Raw genomic sequence first — 16,634 nt, 5'->3', positions numbered from 1 at the left:
AGGGCCGTCTGGACCCGAGCAGAGGATTTTCTCCACATTTCTAGCCAGTGCCCCACCCGTGTACTCTCGTCGTGGACATGCTCCAACCAACACAACATGCCTGCGTCACATACAACCCCAGCTGATATCTTCTCCAACGCGTGAGTTGCTTTCTCTCCTATCTTTCACCATGTCCTCCTCGTCCGACGCCTCCTCGGTTACCTTTAATCCTGACAGGCCTCCCTCCCTCAACTACACCATCAAATGCAACCGCAGAGAGTTTGCAATCACCGTATTCTTCACCCTAATCTTCCTCGAGGCCGGTATCCTCCCCCTCATACTGTTCTACGCTATACGATGGGGCGCCCACCTCAGTAACACCAAGAACCTCGCTATCATCACCTCCCTCGTCGGGACCTACTCCGGCTACAAGATGGCACGGCGGTCGTGGTACCTCTTCATCAGCGACAGCAGTCACCAGCGACGTCCGCTGGGTGCGGGTAGGTTCGGACCAGACGCCTTCACGTACGTACTACCTCTCCCTCGCATGCTCCTCCTCTCACTCCACGCGTGAACTCAGGCTACAGATCGGTCTTGCCATGACCGCTTTCTTCACCCCTCTCGTTGTTGGCTCCTCACTGTGAGTAACTTCCTCTCCGACCTCTTCCTCATTTCTCTCCTACCCGCGGCGAACGATGCCTACATGTTCCGTGTCTCCTTTCTTGCGCCAAGACATCCGCAGGAAAGAGGATGGAGGGTCGAGAACGTGGCGCATTCCCGAGTCCTTGGACACCGAGCGGATCGTGACAAATGGCGCATCACTCATCCTCCCCAACCTACCCGGGGGCTCTGGTCCAGTCCCTTGCGGTCAGGAAGTAGCGTCGATCCGACCCATGGTCCCTACACGACCATGCTTACTTGTGGATTCCGTCTCCATCTCCATTCGCACGCACTGACGCCTTCCGCTCCCAGAAATCCGGGCTCCGTCCACACGGTCGCCATGTCCCTCTCCTGCTTCATGATCGTCTTCTGCTTCCCATTCCTCATCACCGGCATCTGGCCACACCGCATCAAGATGCCCTTCCGCGTCTCCTCCATGCCGCCCTGGACAGGGCTCCCCCCAGCCGTGTACACGCTCGTCGAGGACATCGTCGCCGTCGACGGCGGCGGCTGCGTCGAGTTCCGCCAGGCCTGGCGTATCCGCTACGAGCACTCCGCGGTCATGCGCCATATCGTCCGCGTCACGTCCCTCTGGTGGGGCGCGTCGGGCATGCTCTTCGCCGGGGCGTTCATCGCCATTGCGTGGACGACTGCGGATGACATTGGGTATGGCATCGGGTGGGGCCTGCCGTGGCTCTGGGCAATGGTCTCTGGGGCGATCACGGTGTGGTGGGTGCATGAGGAGCTGAAGCGTGAGTCGGATGAGTGGTCGAGTCCGGAGGTGCACAGGGTGTACAGCTTGCATATCGACACTTCTGCGGACGAGAAGCTTGTCGAGTCGCAGGTGACGCAGAAGGAGAGGCATCATCATCATGAGGTGGTGTAATGCTTGATGATGCAGATGGACGAGGCCATCCTTTGTGTACTTTGGTGGACGATGTAACGTGCTCATGATCGATGCGTATACCTTTTGGTCTCTTCAGAATCACTTGATCGGTTTGATACTGTAGCCATATACTTCCCTTACATGTTTCTGTAACGACTCGTATCCACACTGTTGCGCTGCTGTGAATGACGTCATATTAATGCTCTCGTGCGCCGGGTGTAATACTATCGTCTACCCTGGGGAGATAAATCCCGTCGAATACAACATGAGGGTGCTCAGAGGTTTTTCCTTGTTGTGGGATCAAAGATGGTTGGTAGCCTCGTGTATGCTAGCATAGCCGGGCTATTTTCTAATCATGGCGTGTAGCTCTTTGTCCGACTTGCGACAAGTGAAATGCATAGTCAGTTTGTTTGACAGTCCTTGTTCAGGTTGCGAACTTCAAGTGACGTGGGTGGCGGCAACTGCCTCATGCGCGTCTGAATTACCTCTTCCGGAGAGAAGTCGTCAGCGAGTACCGTCGGCAGGTTCTCTTCCGCCCATGACGACGACCCACTGAGGACTCCTCGACTTGCCTCTTCGCGTAATTGTACGGGTAACCCCGCCTGGTAAACGGATCTTGCTCGTACGTTCTCTGTTCCCCGCCGTCACTCCTGCCAAATCTGCCCCGCGTCGATCTTACCCGGTACTGCTCCAACGGATGTGAGCCCGCGGCTCCGCAAGCGGTTTCTCTCTACTGCTGCACCCGCATAGCAAGTACGCCCAAGATCCACCTCGTACCTTGTCTAGACCCCATTCTGCCAACTCACGGACCCGAGCTCAGGAACACACGACACCGACGGAACGTTCCTGCATCCCTCCGCTGCCGGCGGGACCTCTGAGCTGCTCCAACTCCGGGCCTAGACGACAGGTCACTATGGCCCTTCTGTGCTTCTCGATGACGGTCGGAGGTCCCCTGTGGGTGCGGAACGAGCGAAGGAGGTTACAGTGCGTTCCTGGAATCTGGAGATGTGTGTCGTTCCTGTTGTCTGCCAAGCCCTTGCTCGCCTCTACGTAGTTTCGCCAGGAAGGTATAAAACATGGCTGGACATGCGCAGTTGTTTTCCAGCACAACTCGATCTCAGGCCTCGTTTCCTGCAACCCAGCCTCACGCTGAATATACCGCGATCACGACTTTCTTCCACGACTTCTACGACGTCTACGATTTCTCTCCACTATGCTTAACAACAAGTTCACGTCTCTCGCGGCCTTCATCGTCCTCGCTTGCGCCAGTGCACACGCCTCGCCTCGTACGTCTCCTTCCCCATCTTTCTATATCTCTACGCATACTAACTCACCTTGCACATGCAGAGGCCGATGCCACTATCTCCATCGGATTGGACGGCGTGACCAGCGTCCTCGACTCCGTAGGCAACCTCCTCTCGACCATCGCCCCGACCGCGACCGCCGACGTCTCTGCTGCCACCACCGGCGTCGGGGCCGACGTCTCCCTCGGCGGGTCAGCCTTGCCCGGAGCCACGGCTTCCGTTGGCCTCGACGGCATAACGAGCTTCCTCGACTCAGCGGGCAGCGTCGTGTCGACCCTCGCACCTTCCGCAACGGTCACTGCTGATGTTGGCGGTGCGTCAGACCCCGGAGCGTCGGTCTCCCTGGGTTTGGGCGACGGCTCGTCGTCTGACGGATCCGGGTCTGCGACCACCACTGGGAGCGGTTCTGACGCCTCCGGCTCAGACCTGGCCGCCGTCTCGGTCGGCTTGGGCTCCGACTCATCGTCGTCCGCGACGAGCTCTGCGGACAGCACTGACCCCAGCGCCACCGATAGCGGGTCGGCCCCGGGAGCGAACGTCTCTATCGGCGTGGGCGACGGCTCCTCCAGTGACGATTCCTCGCCCGCGACTGGCACCGACGGCGCATCAGGCCCGGGAGCCACTGCGTCCATCGGCTTGGGCTCCGACTCTTCCTCGACCGGCTCTGGGGACGGCACTGACCCCACCGCTACCGATGATGGATCGGCGTCGTTGGCCTCAGTCTCTGTCGGCGTGGGCGATGGCTCGTCTGCGACTGGCACTGACGACGAGTCAGCCCCGGGAGCTACTGCCTCTGTTGGTGTGGGCTCCGACTCATCCTCCTCCGACGGGTCTAATATCCCGGGAGCTACTGCCTCCGTAAACGTGGATTCCGACTCATCCTCCTCCTCCTCCTCCTCTGACGGGACTGTCCCGGGAGCCACCGTTTCTGCCGGTGTGGGCTCGGGTTCGTCGTCCGACGGTTCAGGCTCCGCCGGCGATGGGTCCGCGTCAGGAGTGTCTGTATCAGCTGGCGTGGGCCCCGACTCGTCCTCCTCAGGCGCTGACGGCTCGGGCGATGGGTCAGGCTCTGGCGATGGGTCAGGCTCCGGCGATGGCACCCCGACCGACTCAGGCTCTTCCGGCTCGCCTTCCCCCACGGCGGGTGGTACAGACGGCACAGACGGCTCGGGCTCAGACGCGTCCGGCAGCGGCACCTCGACCAGTTCTGGCGCCGACGCGACGAGCACCGACGACGGCGGCAGGTCCGTCTCTGAGGGCGGTGATGGGAACCGCAGCCAAGACGACGGCAACAACGACACGAACGACGGGAACAACGACGGCGGGCATGGCACGGGCGGCGGCCAGGGCGGTCTTGGTCAGACGGGTACGAACAACGACGGTGCTAGTGGTCAGGGTGGTCGCTCTGGTCGTCGCTGGATCAGCGTTCGTCACCCGCACGGCGCGGTGTCTGAGCACCGGAAGAAGAGCGATGGTGCTTTTGCTGCGGTGTGGGCTTGAGGATGGGTTAGGGGGGGGGCATTCGCGTAGGATGCGACCGGAAGTGTAGGATTGTTTGTACTATTTTATCTCGTCTCTGTTTGTCTCTATAGCATATAACATGTGTCGTATCCGAATCATAACGAATCGCTATCATTTTGCCATCTTATTTTACTTTGGAGTGCGCTTAAGAAGGTTTGCCTGAAAGAATTAAGGAAGAGCCCACCAACGTTTACTTCACCTTGTTTCGTAGTGTCGTGTCCATGGGCGTCTGACCTGCCTTTTACGGACGCCCTTATGATGCACTTGCTGTGCTGGCACGCTTTCTCTTCTCAAAACCTCTGACCACCATGATCCATTACTCTGCTAACGTCATTCACGCATACTTAGAATCGCCTCGCCTACGAACACTGACTACCGACCCGAAGCAGGTGCCTTCTCGCATGCTACTTTCTCAGATAATGGGGTTCGAACTTCGCAGGCCATATTTGCCCCAATTTCGATTTAGGCCAGTGACTCCACCGGAAGAAAGCGGATATGAGCCGGCGGCTCCGCTAATTCATCTTGCAGTGCTTTCATGCGCGCACCCCAGTCCTCTGAGTTGGTCTACCATGCAGACTTGCGGGATAGGACGTCCAGGGAAGCTGCTTCGAACCCTCTTCGCGGAAGAAGCATGACGAGATGACGAAAAGTGGTCTTCTTCGTGTGCGGGAATGGTCCTTGGGGTGACAATGTGTGCATCCCCGCTCGGAACGCTCGTCCAGTTCGAGTCCTCAGATGCGTGAGTTGCCTATCCCTGGTGCGTTTCGAACGATATGAACCTCGTACAGTTTCTGCAAACCTTCTTCAGCACACCCAGCGTCCTCCAGCATCACCGCCGCTCATACCTACACGCCCGCCACTACAACTCACACGCGCACGCCTCGCGTACATCACTTCGCCATGCTCAGCAACAAGTTCATCACTCTCGCGGGCTTCGTCGTCCTCGCTTGCACCGGCGCGCAGGCCCAGGGTGGTACGTCCCTTTGTCTTCGACGCATATGACCTATACTAACTACTATCGCAGAAGCTGTGGGCAGCAACGATGACGGAGCAGGCGGCAGCCTCTCGAGCATTATCTCCTCCGCCTTGCCGACCACAGACGGCCAGGGCCTGAACTCCGCCATATCCGGCGTGAACACAGTCGCATACACCGCCGTCGGAGGGGTGTCTTCGGTCGTACCTCCAGTGGTGTCCGGCGTGAGCTCGCTGGTGACGTCCGCCTTGGGTGGCGTGTCCACAAATGTGCCCTCGATCGTGTCGGGCGCGTCGTCCCTCGTGTCGGGCGTTGCGCCTATCAACACGGGTTCTTCGAGCGATGGAGATGGCTCTGCGGCTTCCCCGACCAGCACCGACTCGGGCACGGGTTCTACCCCTACCGACTCTGGTGACGGTTCCGGAGATGACGATGGTTCGAACGACGACGGGGCTGGTAACACCCGCCGTGGCTACCACCCGCGTGGTGCATACTACCAGCGCGCGCATTAGGGGGGTGCATTGGCAACTGTCCGCCGCTGCGGTTGTCGCCGCTCAGGTTAGCTTAGTGCTAGAAGGGATTGGCGCGAAGATAGATCATAAATCAATTGAATCTGTACTTGTTCCGCGTATAGAAATTCGCACATGTATCGATAGCAGCCTCCTGAGAATGAAAATTACATGAAAAACATAAATGTGGGCGTCGACATTTCACCGTGCCAGGCGTCCTTCCTGCCTTCTAAGACAAAAATATCTGTGCACGAAGTATCCCATGTATCCCAGACAATCGGTAGTTCAATTATATTTGCGAAAGAGGAGGAATTATGTATGACGTCATAGGCGTAGTGCCAGCTTCGCGTGTGCACGAGCGTCTGACATTCCTTTTGCGGCGCTTGCCGCTGCGGCATCCTCTCTTCCCGCTACTGCGACTCGGACTGGCAATTACAACAGCTCCTTCGACTTGGTGCTTCTCGCACATGTCTTGACGATATTTGCTCTCATGCGGCTTTGGCAGGCCTGGAAACGGGTGTCCTGAGCACCAGTGGCCTCCTCGAGCTTGAATCAGGGTACCTGACCAGTGGAGAGGACATCTCCATCACCCCAGCGGATGTGAGCCCGCGGCTCCGCAAGCCATCTCCGCATACCTCCATACAGGAGCATCCCTCAGATGTTCCAACTCCCTATGCAGGAACTCGTCGCGGGACTGGCGTCAAAGGCAACTGTGTCGTAGGTTCCTCGTCGCTCACGCCGCGGCGATGACGCAAAGTGACCTTCGGAACGGCTCGTGCGGTGGAGGTACGTCAACCAGTTACTCGAGCTCTGGCTCTTTCAATGCGTTGCCCTTTAGCGTATGGCCAGGTGTATATAGGCAAGCCAGTGTGCGCGAGTTTGCAGCACATCCCGCCGCCCAGACGACCACCTTGGGCCACACTTTTCGTCTCTATCGTTCTTCCTGCGAATCCAGTCGTCACAATGCTCAGCAACAAGTTCGCCGCCCTCGCGGGTTTCATCGTCCTCGCCTGTGCCGGCGCACGTGCGAATCCTGGTACGTTTCTTCTCCTGACTTGACTCCGTTTACTCAAATCCTTATTCCATCTTTTCTATTTGCCAGATGTTTCTATCACCGTCAGCGGCCTGACTCATTTGATTCCGAACCCCACTGCTGCCCATTCCGGCTCCGATGGTCTATCAGGCGTCTTGCCTCCGGAGTTGGAATCACTCTTGCCGTTCGGTTCGGGGACGGGCTCGTCCTCTTCCTCACCATCGTCTACTACTTCGAGCGATGCTGGTGCCACCGACACGGGTAGCTCTGAATCAGCGGATTCGAGCCTCAACCAGAAGCGTCAGGAGACGACCTCCACAGATTCGAGCGGTGCCACGTCGACTAATTCCGATTCGATGACTTCGTCCGCCGACTCGTCGAGCACCAGCACCTCGGACGTCCCTACCTCTACGGACTCGTCGAGTACCGACAGTACCACGACATCTTCCGATGCTGCCGCAACTTCTTCATCGTTTGACCCGCCTTTCAACCGCCCTGGTCGTCCCAATCGCCCCGGCTTCCCGGGCAATGGGCACCATTACGGCGTCGGCAACGGTAACGGCAACGACAATCAGAGGCGGCAGGACTCTTCCACTAGCACGACCTCTTCGACGGATACCACGACGGATGACACGTCGACTTCCACCGATTCCTCAGGCTCCTCCACTACGACGTCGTCCGCTACTGAGTCATCTATGACGTTCCCTCCCGGTCCTCCCTTCTACCGCCCTGCCCATCCTGATCATCACGATAACGGCAACCACTACGGGTTCGGAAACGGAAACGGGAACGACGATCGCGTCGAGTACAAGCGCATTCTCCCCTCCTCCATCACCGCCTCAGTCGGTGGATCCCCCATCGCGCAAATCTCACCCAGTCTCATCCCAACGAGCATGCCTGAAGGCGATTCGGACGGGTTTGGAGAGGCCCCTGACTTGCCCATCCCCTTTGATGCGCCTGATTTTTCGTCACCAGACGATTCGGGTGAGGAGGGCGATGAAGGTATGGATGGCTCGGAGGATGATGGTACCGACGCCACTAATGGTGACGGAGCGGACGGCGACGATGACACTGATGGTGTGAACGCACGCCGTGCCGTTCACTATCACCCGCATGGTCCCGTGCGCCACGGATACGGCTATTCGCGCGACGTTGGTGCCGTTCGTCGTGCGATTGCTGCTCTCTGGGCCTAATTGGTCGCGTGTCCGTCGAAGTAGATATGATCGTAAGAAGTACAGAAACTATTTCTTGTATTATCGTACTCTTGCTTGTTTGTTGTTCTATACCGATCATAAATGAATGAGTATGTTATGCGGTGACGGTCCTTCTTAATGCCCTCATAACTTGTTCAAAACTGCAGTTGCGTTGCCTTCACCAGTTTGGCAGTGACCGATTCGAGTGTTGTTAGTTACCCGAGTTTGCGCTCGGTCGAGTATTTGCCTCCTACCCTCAGTGTCGTTTCCCGCATGGTCGGCAGACGCGGATGACTCAGCGTCTGCGTGCGCCAGCGTGACAGCGGCGCTCAAATTCTTTCCTACCAGCTCCCATCATCTTGCGTGAGTACTGCTCCTCAGGCGTAGGATCGGAGATAGCTGAATACCGTCTGAAACACAGTTGTGCTATGGATACAAGTGAATCGAATCCTTTTGCCGCCTATATAGTATTTCAGCTCCGAGCAGTGTGCAACTCCAACAATCGCAAACGTCCGCAGCGATTGCAGCGATCATGGTCGCATGCAATTCCGAGTGCACTGGCGCAGTGCTTTCCACGGCTCTGTACTAGGGTGTGAGAGTGTCGTGCGTGCTAGTCCAAGTCGGGGTGAGGGCATAGAGAACACCCCAAGACAAACCGAGGAGAAGAAGAATCGTCTTCGAGAGCTTGGCCGGGGCAAATCCCCCCACAGTTGTGCATATGACGTGTCTGTGAACTTTGTCACATTCATGGCGCTCGACGGAGCCACATGATGAGCGTACGTGCATCCTCGGAATGTCGAGTCACACACCCTAAGCTTGTCCACCTGACAATTCTTTTCCAGTGCCAATGACAGAACTCGGGTCTCTCGGGAATGATATCAGTGTCGCAGTCGCGCTTCTTTCCGTCAGTCCAGGAGTAGTACTAGGATGGTTACGGCACACGAAGCTCCGGGGCTCTACATGCCTCCGCTATATGTAGCTTCTGCCACACAAGTACGTCTAGTGCCCTTCCATCTCCTGTTCGACGTTGCCATTGACCGCGGGTAAGACGCCTCCCCAGGGTCGATTGCCCCGCATTGTTGGACATCTGTCAGTCACTGGACGTGACCAGCAAGATCCGTACCAGTGTCCGCTGAGCATTGCTTTGCCCATCGCCAACCCTTTAGATGGCATATAAAGATCCCCTGCCTCGACGATCACTGAGACCGTACTCGCCTGCGAGGATGGAGCCCTTGAGCCTCTTCTTCAGGATCGTCCTCTTGCGCGACCTGCGGTGCTGGTTATCCTCTCTTGCCCGCAATCATCTCGCCACCCTATTCCTGGGCGTCGTGAGCACAACAATCCTCGTAGCGGATGTTGGACTCTCCTTTGGGAGCTTCGTACCCGTCATGAGCGGGGTGCAACTCATCGACAACGCAGATGTCGGCGAGACGTCTGCGCCCGGGGTCAGTTCTGAACACTTCAATTGCACCGTCAATCAGGGTACTGACGTATCGTGGCGGTAGATCGGGTTTGCACTGGTCCCTACTGACATCAGCATACCCACGACGTCCGTCACGCTCAATTGGTGGCCGACGGGTTGCAATCAGCCCCACGACGTCTCTCCGGAGAACTGGACAGACACCGCATCTGGGAGGGCGCTCGCGCAGCTTGGTTGTGGACAGACCCCGGACTCGTTCAACGTCTGGGTCGACTCGTGAGTGCATAGCTCACCTATCGTTGCTTGCGAGAGAAATAATGAGCTCTTGCATACACAGGAACCCATACTACTCTTGGAATGTCTCGAGTATCCTGCTGCAAGGAGACGGCCGCTCATCCATCAGGTAAGGTTCGCGTGTTAGGGGAGAGGTAGCCCTCTCTGAAAGAATCCGTCCGAATATAGCTTCAGGCCGGAACAGACGTTCGATACGACGCATAACTTCACGTGGATATCGGTCGAGGAGTCTCTCGCATTCCGACGTCAGCACTCGATCTCGGCATGGTATCCGTTCGACAAATACACCGTCACCACGACGCTGGAGGTGTTCTCAGGCGACAACTCCACCTCGTTGCCCATCTCATTTCTCCACCTCTACGGCGGTCTCTCTGGATACAACTTGGCAATCAAAAGCATCGACCATGTGAGGACATCTCGCACCGACCAGGCGCTATATGTGGTCTTCACAATCCAAGTGCGCTCATTTGTTTTCTAAGCCTCCGCGTGAATCTGATCACGCTGCTCGCACTGCACGTTACATAGCGCTGCATCGGAGTGAAGCTCTTCGCGCTCACGATCTTCTTGACTGACTACAGTCTCGCCGCGGCCATGGTCTGGGTCGCAGTGTGCGCCCACTTCGGTCGACCTCTACCCGAGTCGGTTCTCTTCCTCCCAATCACGAACATTCTGCTACTTCCTCAACTTCGCGCGTCCATGCCAGGAGTACCCGACTTCGGTAGGCTGATAAGGCTGATACTCCTCCTGTCGAGCGCGCGCGCTCATGAGAACGTCGTCTCTCGCAGGGATGTTCATGGACCTCTTCGGCTACTACGTGAACATCCTCGCTATCGTGTTCTCTGCCATGTTCATGTTCTTCAAGATTGTCGGGGGCCGTTATCGCGGCCATCGCGGCCACGGGCACTCCGAGTCGGACGTTGAGAGTACCTGGTTCGACCACAGCTCCAACGCCGCTTCGTCAGCAGAGAAACCGAATGCGTTGCTCCTGACCACCATTGACAATGTGAAGATAGAGAAAGTCTGCGCCACCGTCGAGCACATAGAGCACGCTGATGCAGAGAGCCCGGCTTAAGGACACCGAACCCTTCCGTGTATGGATTCGGACTCTTGTGAATACACTCTCCCCACTCATGCAAGTCTAAAGCCATTGACTTCGTTGTCATGACCTTCGACCAATGTTACTCGCGAAAAGTATTCTCGCGGATATATATGTATTGTGTGACTCATCCCGCCAGCCACTATCGTGCTATCGGAGGGCTTCGTGACAGTTGTCACGCCTCCAGCCTTTCGACCTACCGTCATGTCGATATCTGAACGACTCTACATCCGCTGGGTAAGGCCATAGCTCCACGTCTTCGAGTGCGGAGAAGACCCTAACTATCACATGTGTCCATCTTGCAGCTACCGGACGAAGCCTCGGAGCCAACCTCGACGCTCGTCCTCACTGCGCCGAACAAGCAATTCGTCGATCTCCGGCTTATCAAGCCCTCCTCTCCCTCCGAGCCGTACACCACTCTTGACTGGGGCATTGGCGGCCGCTCTGTAGGCACTCCGGGCCATGGGGAGTGGATCCACGATATCGACTCGCGCACCGAGGAGCCCGAGGCAGACGCTGGGGATACGTTCCCGCATCCTACCCTCCCGGACGTGTCCCTCGAGCGCGGGAGGATGCGCCATCCAGAGAGTGGGGAGATACGCGAGTATGAGGAGGCGTGGAAGCATATTGACATCGATCCCGATCCTGCCGGCGAGCTGCACGAGGGGAAGCGTGTGAGCGTCTTCCTCGAGATGGACGAGGAGGGTGCAGAGGGCGGGCGCCGGAGGGGGATGATCTCGAGAGTGGGGCAATTTTGTCAGGGGATCGTGAGGGACGGGAAAGAGGTGTCTGTGCAGCGCTGGGCACGGACGGATGGCGAGGACTGGAGGAAGGTCGCACAGATCGGAGATGCGACTATGGCCTGCGAGGCGACGTGGAAGGAGCACTTGAAGGAGGGGGACCAGGTCCACCATGACGGATTCGTATGGACAGTCAAATCCGTCAAGGTTTGGTAATTACTGAGTTGAGTGAGGAGTCCGCACTCTGCATCAGGGTCGAGGTGAGTATGGGCTCATTCAAGTTATCTAGGGCTTTGTGCTCATGTGCTTCGTACATCGCGCAGGGAGATATGCTACACAACAGCGTTCTGTCAACAAGGGTATCGTCAATGAAAACTTAAGATACCTGTTGTCGTGTCCAAGTTGAAGGCTCCGTATAGTATCGCAACTTGAGACATCCTCAAAGACCTCTCGGAGCGGCAGCGACATCATCCTCAATCTCCAAGATCGCGGAGGCTTCGAACCTTGAAACTCCACATTGTCCTCAGTTGACGTATTCGAAATGTCTAAGATTCTCTACCTTGAGATCCTGCTAGACAGTGGAACTTAGCGCGTGCCAAGGTTGGAGGCGGGGAAGGATGCCCGCGAGAGAGCGGTGCATGACTGTATTGCGCAGCGGCGCGCACGACCGTACTCGACTGCGCCTTCGTCAAATTCGAGGTAATCATGCTCGCCTGCTCTTATCCATACATCATACACTGACTGCATAGGATAAGATACGAGAGGAAATACTATCTGGAGAATGGAAATTGCCCCAGCCGACCACTGGCAAATGTCGAAGGTAAGACCCAAACCAACTTGCGCCTAGGTGCTTCAATCCGAGCAACAGTGTACGTATCGATCTCATGCTCGGAAGGCCACAGGTCATCAGCTGCTGCGGGACCTGTTCCGCAGACATGAACATTGTGTCTGAAGCCTCTGCGATCTGACATACTCGCAATTGCGCAGCCTCGATGGGCGGCGATTGTACATGACCTCAGACTGCGCAGCTCCTCCGAGACCTCCATCGCAGTGATCTGAGAGGGCGGCCTCCGCCGCCTGGGAGCTAAGCATCCATTCGCGCAGGTATTTAGGTAGTCTTATACCCCGAGCGACCTCCAGCCACCCTCATCGAGTCACCCCAAGCCATCTCCATCGAGTCGCCCCGATTCTTATAGACACCATGGCAAACACACCCGGCGCAGAGTGGCAGGCTGACGTCAAGGTCGCCGCGGCGGACCCCCAGACCGTAGACCCTGCTATGCTCCCAGTGTACACCGCCCTCCCCACTAGCCCGGACGGCACCCCCGCGCCTTCCGCAGTCGGCCCGAACGACTCCGTGAGCAACGTCGGCTCGCCGACCTGCGTCGACGGACTGAATATCTTCAAGCTCTTCTGGACAGGACTCGCCGCGATCGTCCTCCCGCCGGCCATCGTCGCCGCGGCCGCGATTGCATCTGCAGCGGTCATGCTGTACGGATGCGGGAAGATGCTCGAGGGGATCGGGCGTGGGCTTGCGTATGCGCCGGAGCACCTATACAGGGCGTGCATCGGAAAGCAGGTGAAGAAGGTCGCTGTGGCGTGGAGGGCTCGCCGGGAGCGGGCGGCCGAAGGAGAGGATGTTGAAGCTGGGGCAATCGCTATCTGAGGTGAGTACACTTGCTCGGCGTCGCGTGAGGAGGTACTGAGTGGTGGTTTCGTTGATCAGTCCCTGCGCGCAGGAACGACGGTGCGATGGGAGAACTTACCCTCTCGCCATCAACGACTCCCCGCGTCCTGCGATTGACCTCGACTTCTTCCTCATCCCCGGTGGACCTGATGTACCAATGATATATGATGCATGTCGCTCCTTTCATGTCCATTGCATTTTCAAGGAAGCATCTCGGTCAGTAGGGTGTGTTATGTCGCATTTCGGATGGCGAGGTGGTGCGCGTCGATAGTGTGAGGCCCGCGCATTCGCAGATGCATGCTCCTGCCTTTGGAAAGCATGCAGCAAAGGCACAACGGTACTCGCCGGCGAGACCATTCAAGAAGACCGGTGGTATGTACCACAAGGTTTTGGCGAGAAATTCATCGAGAGGAGGATGACAGAGGAACGCTCCGTTCTACTCACTAGGAATGGGATTCGTCTCGCAGGCGGCTGGGGGATAACGATTGAGTCGATTTCAACAAAGTCAAAGTAGAACTTATTCGCGAGAACATTCACGGCACTCCATAGTACTCGCTTTCGCTACGTCTATGCCAGGTGGAGGTTTATCAGTAGACGTCCACAGTTGGAGGAGCAGATGATACGACGCACCTAAGGCTGAAGGAACGTATCACTTTAATCTTGTACTACTTCATCCAGGAAGTGCATTTTCGGCACCGTGACTCCTGTTACAACGGCATGGAACCGCTCCACGTACGGCTCCAGCAGAGGGGGTTCATTCAGTCTACCATCAATCTGTTGCCGATATACGAACGAGTCAAGGCGCAGTCCCCGCGACGCGCGCAGCTCGAGTGTCGATACCGCCGCCTCATGCTCCGCAACCCAACTATCATCCACACGCTCCCCGTCCAATGTGACCTGTAACTGCGACAATCTTCCAGCGACGTTCTCCTGCGCAAGAGCAGAGAAGAGCTCCATGCTGGAGTGGATCACGAGCCAGAAGCCAGTGAGGTTTCTGAAGTGGCGCAGCAGCCACACCCACGCATCACTTTGGCCGCGCTGCAGGTTCTTCAACTTGCAGAAAGTGAGCTTCAAATTGACGATAGCAGATGGTGAGGCGAGGGGGGTGAAGCCTTTGAATAAGCGGCGGAGATCGACATCGCGCCGTAAGATAGACCGATCTGTGGAAGTTACACCCAGTTGAGCCATTGAAGGCGGTCCACCAGATGAAGAACGGCACAATCCATGCAGTAGGATGCACATGGAGCTCCAATTGGTCCAACAATGAGAGGGCTGCCAGGCGATTCGTGTCGGGAACGAATTCAGACAAACTGTCGTAGTGTGAATGTGTGTAGACGAAGACGAAGACGTCGTCCGGTAAGGTGAGGTATTTCAGAAGCGAGCGAACATGATCAGCGCTGTCGTATAACCTGATAAAGTGGAGCTCATGCAATGGAAGGGATGGAGATGGCGATGGTGATGGTGATGGGGTGTTAGGCAGACACTCATACAACTCGAGGTGCTCCAAAATGGGTGTCCTCTCCAGCATCGTGAACAACTCGGTGTGGGAGCGTAGATGCCGGCATTGCACTCTGTGAAGATCATCAATCCGCTTGTACGTTCCCTCCATGATAGGGATGACATGGAGTTGTCTGAGCGACGGCCCCGCCAGAAGGATTGCGAGGTAGGCGCAGGTCGTCCGTAGGGTGCGAAGTCGAGGAAAGCATTCTGGAGATAGAGAAGCGAACCTCCCGGGGAAGATGAACTTGCGACATATGATCCGCAACTCGAGTTCCTCCAAGGTCGGCAGACGCAAGTCGACGAACGGCCCGACGCCCTTACGATCATCCCCGAGGTAGTCGAGGTGCAATCTCCGTATGCGTGAAATATGCGGTGCGGCAGCCGGAGAGCTGATTATGGGTATAAAATCGCCATCGATGGCGAGGTTGAATCGCATCGGGGCTGACCGGGAGAGCGCGTCGAGGATAATGGACGAATTTTTTGCTCTGTTTTTGCTGCGTCCAAAGACCCGCGTTCCGACAGGTGGATCAAGGAGGTCCACGTAGAATGCGGGATCGCCGTGGATAATGGTACGCCAGGCGTGGCAAACATGTGTCAGCCCGATCGCCGTCCGAGAGCTGGTCCAAGGACCCGCCATCCTGAAGATCGCGTTGAGAATCTCGACCGGCAACTTCGCGTGGAACAAAGCGGCGCTGTTGTAGACCCGCTTCATCGCGAGCGCATGGTCACGGAGAGACAAGATACGCTCATGGAGGGCGGCGATTTGTGCTTCGTCATCTTCCTGCATTTGCACAGCCAGCTCTCGAGTTTCCGCAGGAGTCAGGCCTGAGAAAAGTGCTTGTTCCTCGTCTGAGATGCGACACATGTCCATCTAAGGCAGACACAGATGGTCAGATCGACGCCGTAGTCGACGGTCAATTCAGGCTGAGCGAATAGCTGGTCAATTTCACCTTGAGGTCGCGATTGCAGGGACGTGGTGGAGGGGCCAACCGTCACAGGTACGCAGCTGGGAGCTGTGTCAAAGCATCGTGAGAATTTGCTAGTCACCCGGCAGAATGAGAGCACATACCTTGGTTCTGTAGCAAGGTGTAGTAACGATAATTGAGCATGCAGTGCGCCAGCAAGTCCGATGATAACAAGATTGATTTCACGTGACCTCCTCGTGGGCGCGTCCCTTCAAGTTCCTGCGCAAGTACCTCAGCTCTTCGTGCTTCCAACACCGTTCAATGTGTGGTACCTTTTTCCGAGTCACAGTCCCTACCGTACTTCTTTCCCAGACCAGCCCGCAGCCAAGGCCCAATGCTTTCTCCTCGACGACTTCACGCCCACCCCGGCAGCCGGCTAGTTCGACGATCCGTATGCGAGGTTGCCCGTTCAGTCGTAACCCGTTGAGCTACGGGTAAGTGTCGCAAAGCTGCGCCTGCACGGGCCATGGCCACCTTCTGACAGAACAGAACGGAACTTCCGAGCCGGAATATAGAAGATCGTCACTGACATAACGTACTGATAGCCCCGCGGGCGGGATATCAGACCCTGCGAATCAGGCCCGCCCATGACCCGTCTCCTCGAGGCTCGCAGTCGACGCGTCTCGCACTAGATCCCCAAAGGTTCGTTCCTACGATGATGATGGATGCACGCAGTTAGCGATCTATCACTACGCGCTGAGAGAATTGTGGGCGTACGTTGAACATTCGAAGGCCACGAGCAGCCGCCATTCATGCACATGTGTCATGATCCGTTCGCAGTTCTTCTCCGCGTGGGCCCGGGTGCGCTCCATCTCGTAAAGTTCGAAACATGCATCTACGAGGCCGCAGTTGTATGTTTTGAACTTTAGCATAT

At 56.9% G+C, this 16,634-nt stretch overlaps 9 protein-coding genes across 9 annotated transcripts; 7 read left to right on the top strand and 2 right to left on the bottom strand.

Annotated features, from left to right (window-relative positions):
• Positions 1-21: 21 nt before the first annotated feature.
• Positions 22-1,768, top strand: L226DRAFT_532168 (uncharacterized protein). The gene is made up of 4 exons (XM_067680210.1): positions 22-140; positions 217-504; positions 560-619; positions 952-1,768. Exons 1-4 carry the CDS (start codon positions 97-99, stop codon positions 1,523-1,525), a joined length of 966 nt encoding a protein of 321 aa, XP_067537927.1. The 5' UTR covers positions 22-96; the 3' UTR covers positions 1,526-1,768.
• A 720-nt stretch (positions 1,769-2,488) lies between these two features.
• On the top strand, positions 2,489-4,414 carry L226DRAFT_610688 (uncharacterized protein). Its single transcript, XM_067686191.1, has 2 exons — positions 2,489-2,811; positions 2,873-4,414. The coding sequence occupies exons 1-2, from the start codon at positions 2,739-2,741 to the stop codon at positions 4,327-4,329; spliced, it is 1,530 nt and encodes a 509-aa protein (XP_067537926.1). The 5' UTR covers positions 2,489-2,738; the 3' UTR covers positions 4,330-4,414.
• Positions 4,415-4,663: 249 nt separating this feature from the next.
• L226DRAFT_558618 (uncharacterized protein) lies at positions 4,664-5,911 on the top strand. The gene is made up of 3 exons (XM_067683252.1): positions 4,664-5,089; positions 5,139-5,323; positions 5,375-5,911. The coding sequence occupies exons 1-3, from the start codon at positions 5,022-5,024 to the stop codon at positions 5,833-5,835; spliced, it is 714 nt and encodes a 237-aa protein (XP_067537925.1). The 5' UTR covers positions 4,664-5,021; the 3' UTR covers positions 5,836-5,911.
• A 348-nt stretch (positions 5,912-6,259) lies between these two features.
• On the top strand, positions 6,260-8,111 carry L226DRAFT_558617 (uncharacterized protein). Its single transcript, XM_067683251.1, has 2 exons — positions 6,260-6,868; positions 6,935-8,111. Exons 1-2 carry the CDS (start codon positions 6,655-6,657, stop codon positions 8,056-8,058), a joined length of 1,338 nt encoding a protein of 445 aa, XP_067537924.1. The 5' UTR covers positions 6,260-6,654; the 3' UTR covers positions 8,059-8,111.
• A 1,452-nt stretch (positions 8,112-9,563) lies between these two features.
• Positions 9,564-10,844, top strand: L226DRAFT_458777 (uncharacterized protein; the record flags this gene model as incomplete). Its single annotated transcript, XM_067675466.1, has 6 exons — positions 9,564-9,754; positions 9,816-9,881; positions 9,941-10,081; positions 10,169-10,229; positions 10,298-10,490; positions 10,558-10,844. Coding segments are annotated over 6 exons (939 nt in total), but the record flags the coding sequence as incomplete, so codon positions are not given.
• A 208-nt stretch (positions 10,845-11,052) lies between these two features.
• L226DRAFT_610684 (uncharacterized protein) lies at positions 11,053-11,969 on the top strand. Its single transcript, XM_067686190.1, has 3 exons — positions 11,053-11,105; positions 11,174-11,868; positions 11,932-11,969. Exons 1-2 carry the CDS (start codon positions 11,073-11,075, stop codon positions 11,822-11,824), a joined length of 684 nt encoding a protein of 227 aa, XP_067537922.1. The 5' UTR covers positions 11,053-11,072; the 3' UTR covers positions 11,825-11,868; positions 11,932-11,969.
• A 788-nt stretch (positions 11,970-12,757) lies between these two features.
• Positions 12,758-13,538, top strand: L226DRAFT_558614 (uncharacterized protein). Its single transcript, XM_067683250.1, has 2 exons — positions 12,758-13,275; positions 13,335-13,538. Exon 1 carries the CDS (start codon positions 12,810-12,812, stop codon positions 13,272-13,274), a length of 465 nt encoding a protein of 154 aa, XP_067537921.1. The 5' UTR covers positions 12,758-12,809; the 3' UTR covers position 13,275; positions 13,335-13,538.
• A 278-nt stretch (positions 13,539-13,816) lies between these two features.
• On the bottom strand, positions 13,817-14,342 carry L226DRAFT_532161 (uncharacterized protein). Its single transcript, XM_067680209.1, has 2 exons — positions 13,926-14,342; positions 13,817-13,862 (listed from the first exon to the last, which is right to left on the bottom strand). Exon 1 carries the CDS (start codon positions 14,250-14,252, stop codon positions 13,950-13,952), a length of 303 nt encoding a protein of 100 aa, XP_067537920.1. The 5' UTR covers positions 14,253-14,342; the 3' UTR covers positions 13,817-13,862; positions 13,926-13,949.
• L226DRAFT_320287 (uncharacterized protein) lies at positions 14,259-15,767 on the bottom strand. The gene has a single exon (XM_067673872.1). It carries the CDS (start codon positions 15,664-15,666, stop codon positions 14,320-14,322), a length of 1,347 nt encoding a protein of 448 aa, XP_067537919.1. The 5' UTR covers positions 15,667-15,767; the 3' UTR covers positions 14,259-14,319.
• Between the last annotated feature and the right edge of the window lie 867 nt (positions 15,768-16,634).

This window comes from Lentinus tigrinus, assembly GCF_003813185.1.
Source record: "Lentinus tigrinus ALCF2SS1-7 unplaced genomic scaffold L226scaffold_6, whole genome shotgun sequence".
NCBI classification, from domain to species: domain Eukaryota; kingdom Fungi; phylum Basidiomycota; class Agaricomycetes; order Polyporales; family Polyporaceae; genus Lentinus; species Lentinus tigrinus.
Note: the sequence above shows the minus strand (reverse complement) of the source record. Positions and strands in the feature narration are given on the sequence as shown.

Coding starts and splice junctions, on each gene's coding strand:
- L226DRAFT_320287 (XM_067673872.1), bottom strand. CDS start 15,666: ATGGACATGTGTCGCATCTCAGACGAGGAACAAGCACTTTTCTCAGGC.
- L226DRAFT_610688 (XM_067686191.1), top strand. CDS start 2,739: ATGCTTAACAACAAGTTCACGTCTCTCGCGGCCTTCATCGTCCTCGCT. Junction 2,812..2,872: donor CAGTGCACACGCCTCGCCTC/GTACGTCTCCTT, acceptor TTGCACATGCAG/AGGCCGATGCCACTATCTCC.
- L226DRAFT_558618 (XM_067683252.1), top strand. CDS start 5,022: ATGGTCCTTGGGGTGACAATGTGTGCATCCCCGCTCGGAACGCTCGTC. Junction 5,090..5,138: donor CAGTTCGAGTCCTCAGATGC/GTGAGTTGCCTA, acceptor AACCTCGTACAG/TTTCTGCAAACCTTCTTCAG. Junction 5,324..5,374: donor CGGCGCGCAGGCCCAGGGTG/GTACGTCCCTTT, acceptor CTACTATCGCAG/AAGCTGTGGGCAGCAACGAT.
- L226DRAFT_610684 (XM_067686190.1), top strand. CDS start 11,073: ATGTCGATATCTGAACGACTCTACATCCGCTGG. Junction 11,106..11,173: donor AACGACTCTACATCCGCTGG/GTAAGGCCATAG, acceptor TCCATCTTGCAG/CTACCGGACGAAGCCTCGGA.
- L226DRAFT_532161 (XM_067680209.1), bottom strand. CDS start 14,252: ATGGAGCTCTTCTCTGCTCTTGCGCAGGAGAACGTCGCTGGAAGATTG.
- L226DRAFT_532168 (XM_067680210.1), top strand. CDS start 97: ATGCCTGCGTCACATACAACCCCAGCTGATATCTTCTCCAACGC. Junction 505..559: donor TTCGGACCAGACGCCTTCAC/GTACGTACTACC, acceptor GCGTGAACTCAG/GCTACAGATCGGTCTTGCCA. Junction 620..951: donor CTCGTTGTTGGCTCCTCACT/GTGAGTAACTTC, acceptor TTCCGCTCCCAG/AAATCCGGGCTCCGTCCACA.
- L226DRAFT_558617 (XM_067683251.1), top strand. CDS start 6,655: ATGCGTTGCCCTTTAGCGTATGGCCAGGTGTATATAGGCAAGCCAGTG. Junction 6,869..6,934: donor CGGCGCACGTGCGAATCCTG/GTACGTTTCTTC, acceptor TCTATTTGCCAG/ATGTTTCTATCACCGTCAGC.
- L226DRAFT_558614 (XM_067683250.1), top strand. CDS start 12,810: ATGGCAAACACACCCGGCGCAGAGTGGCAGGCTGACGTCAAGGTCGCC.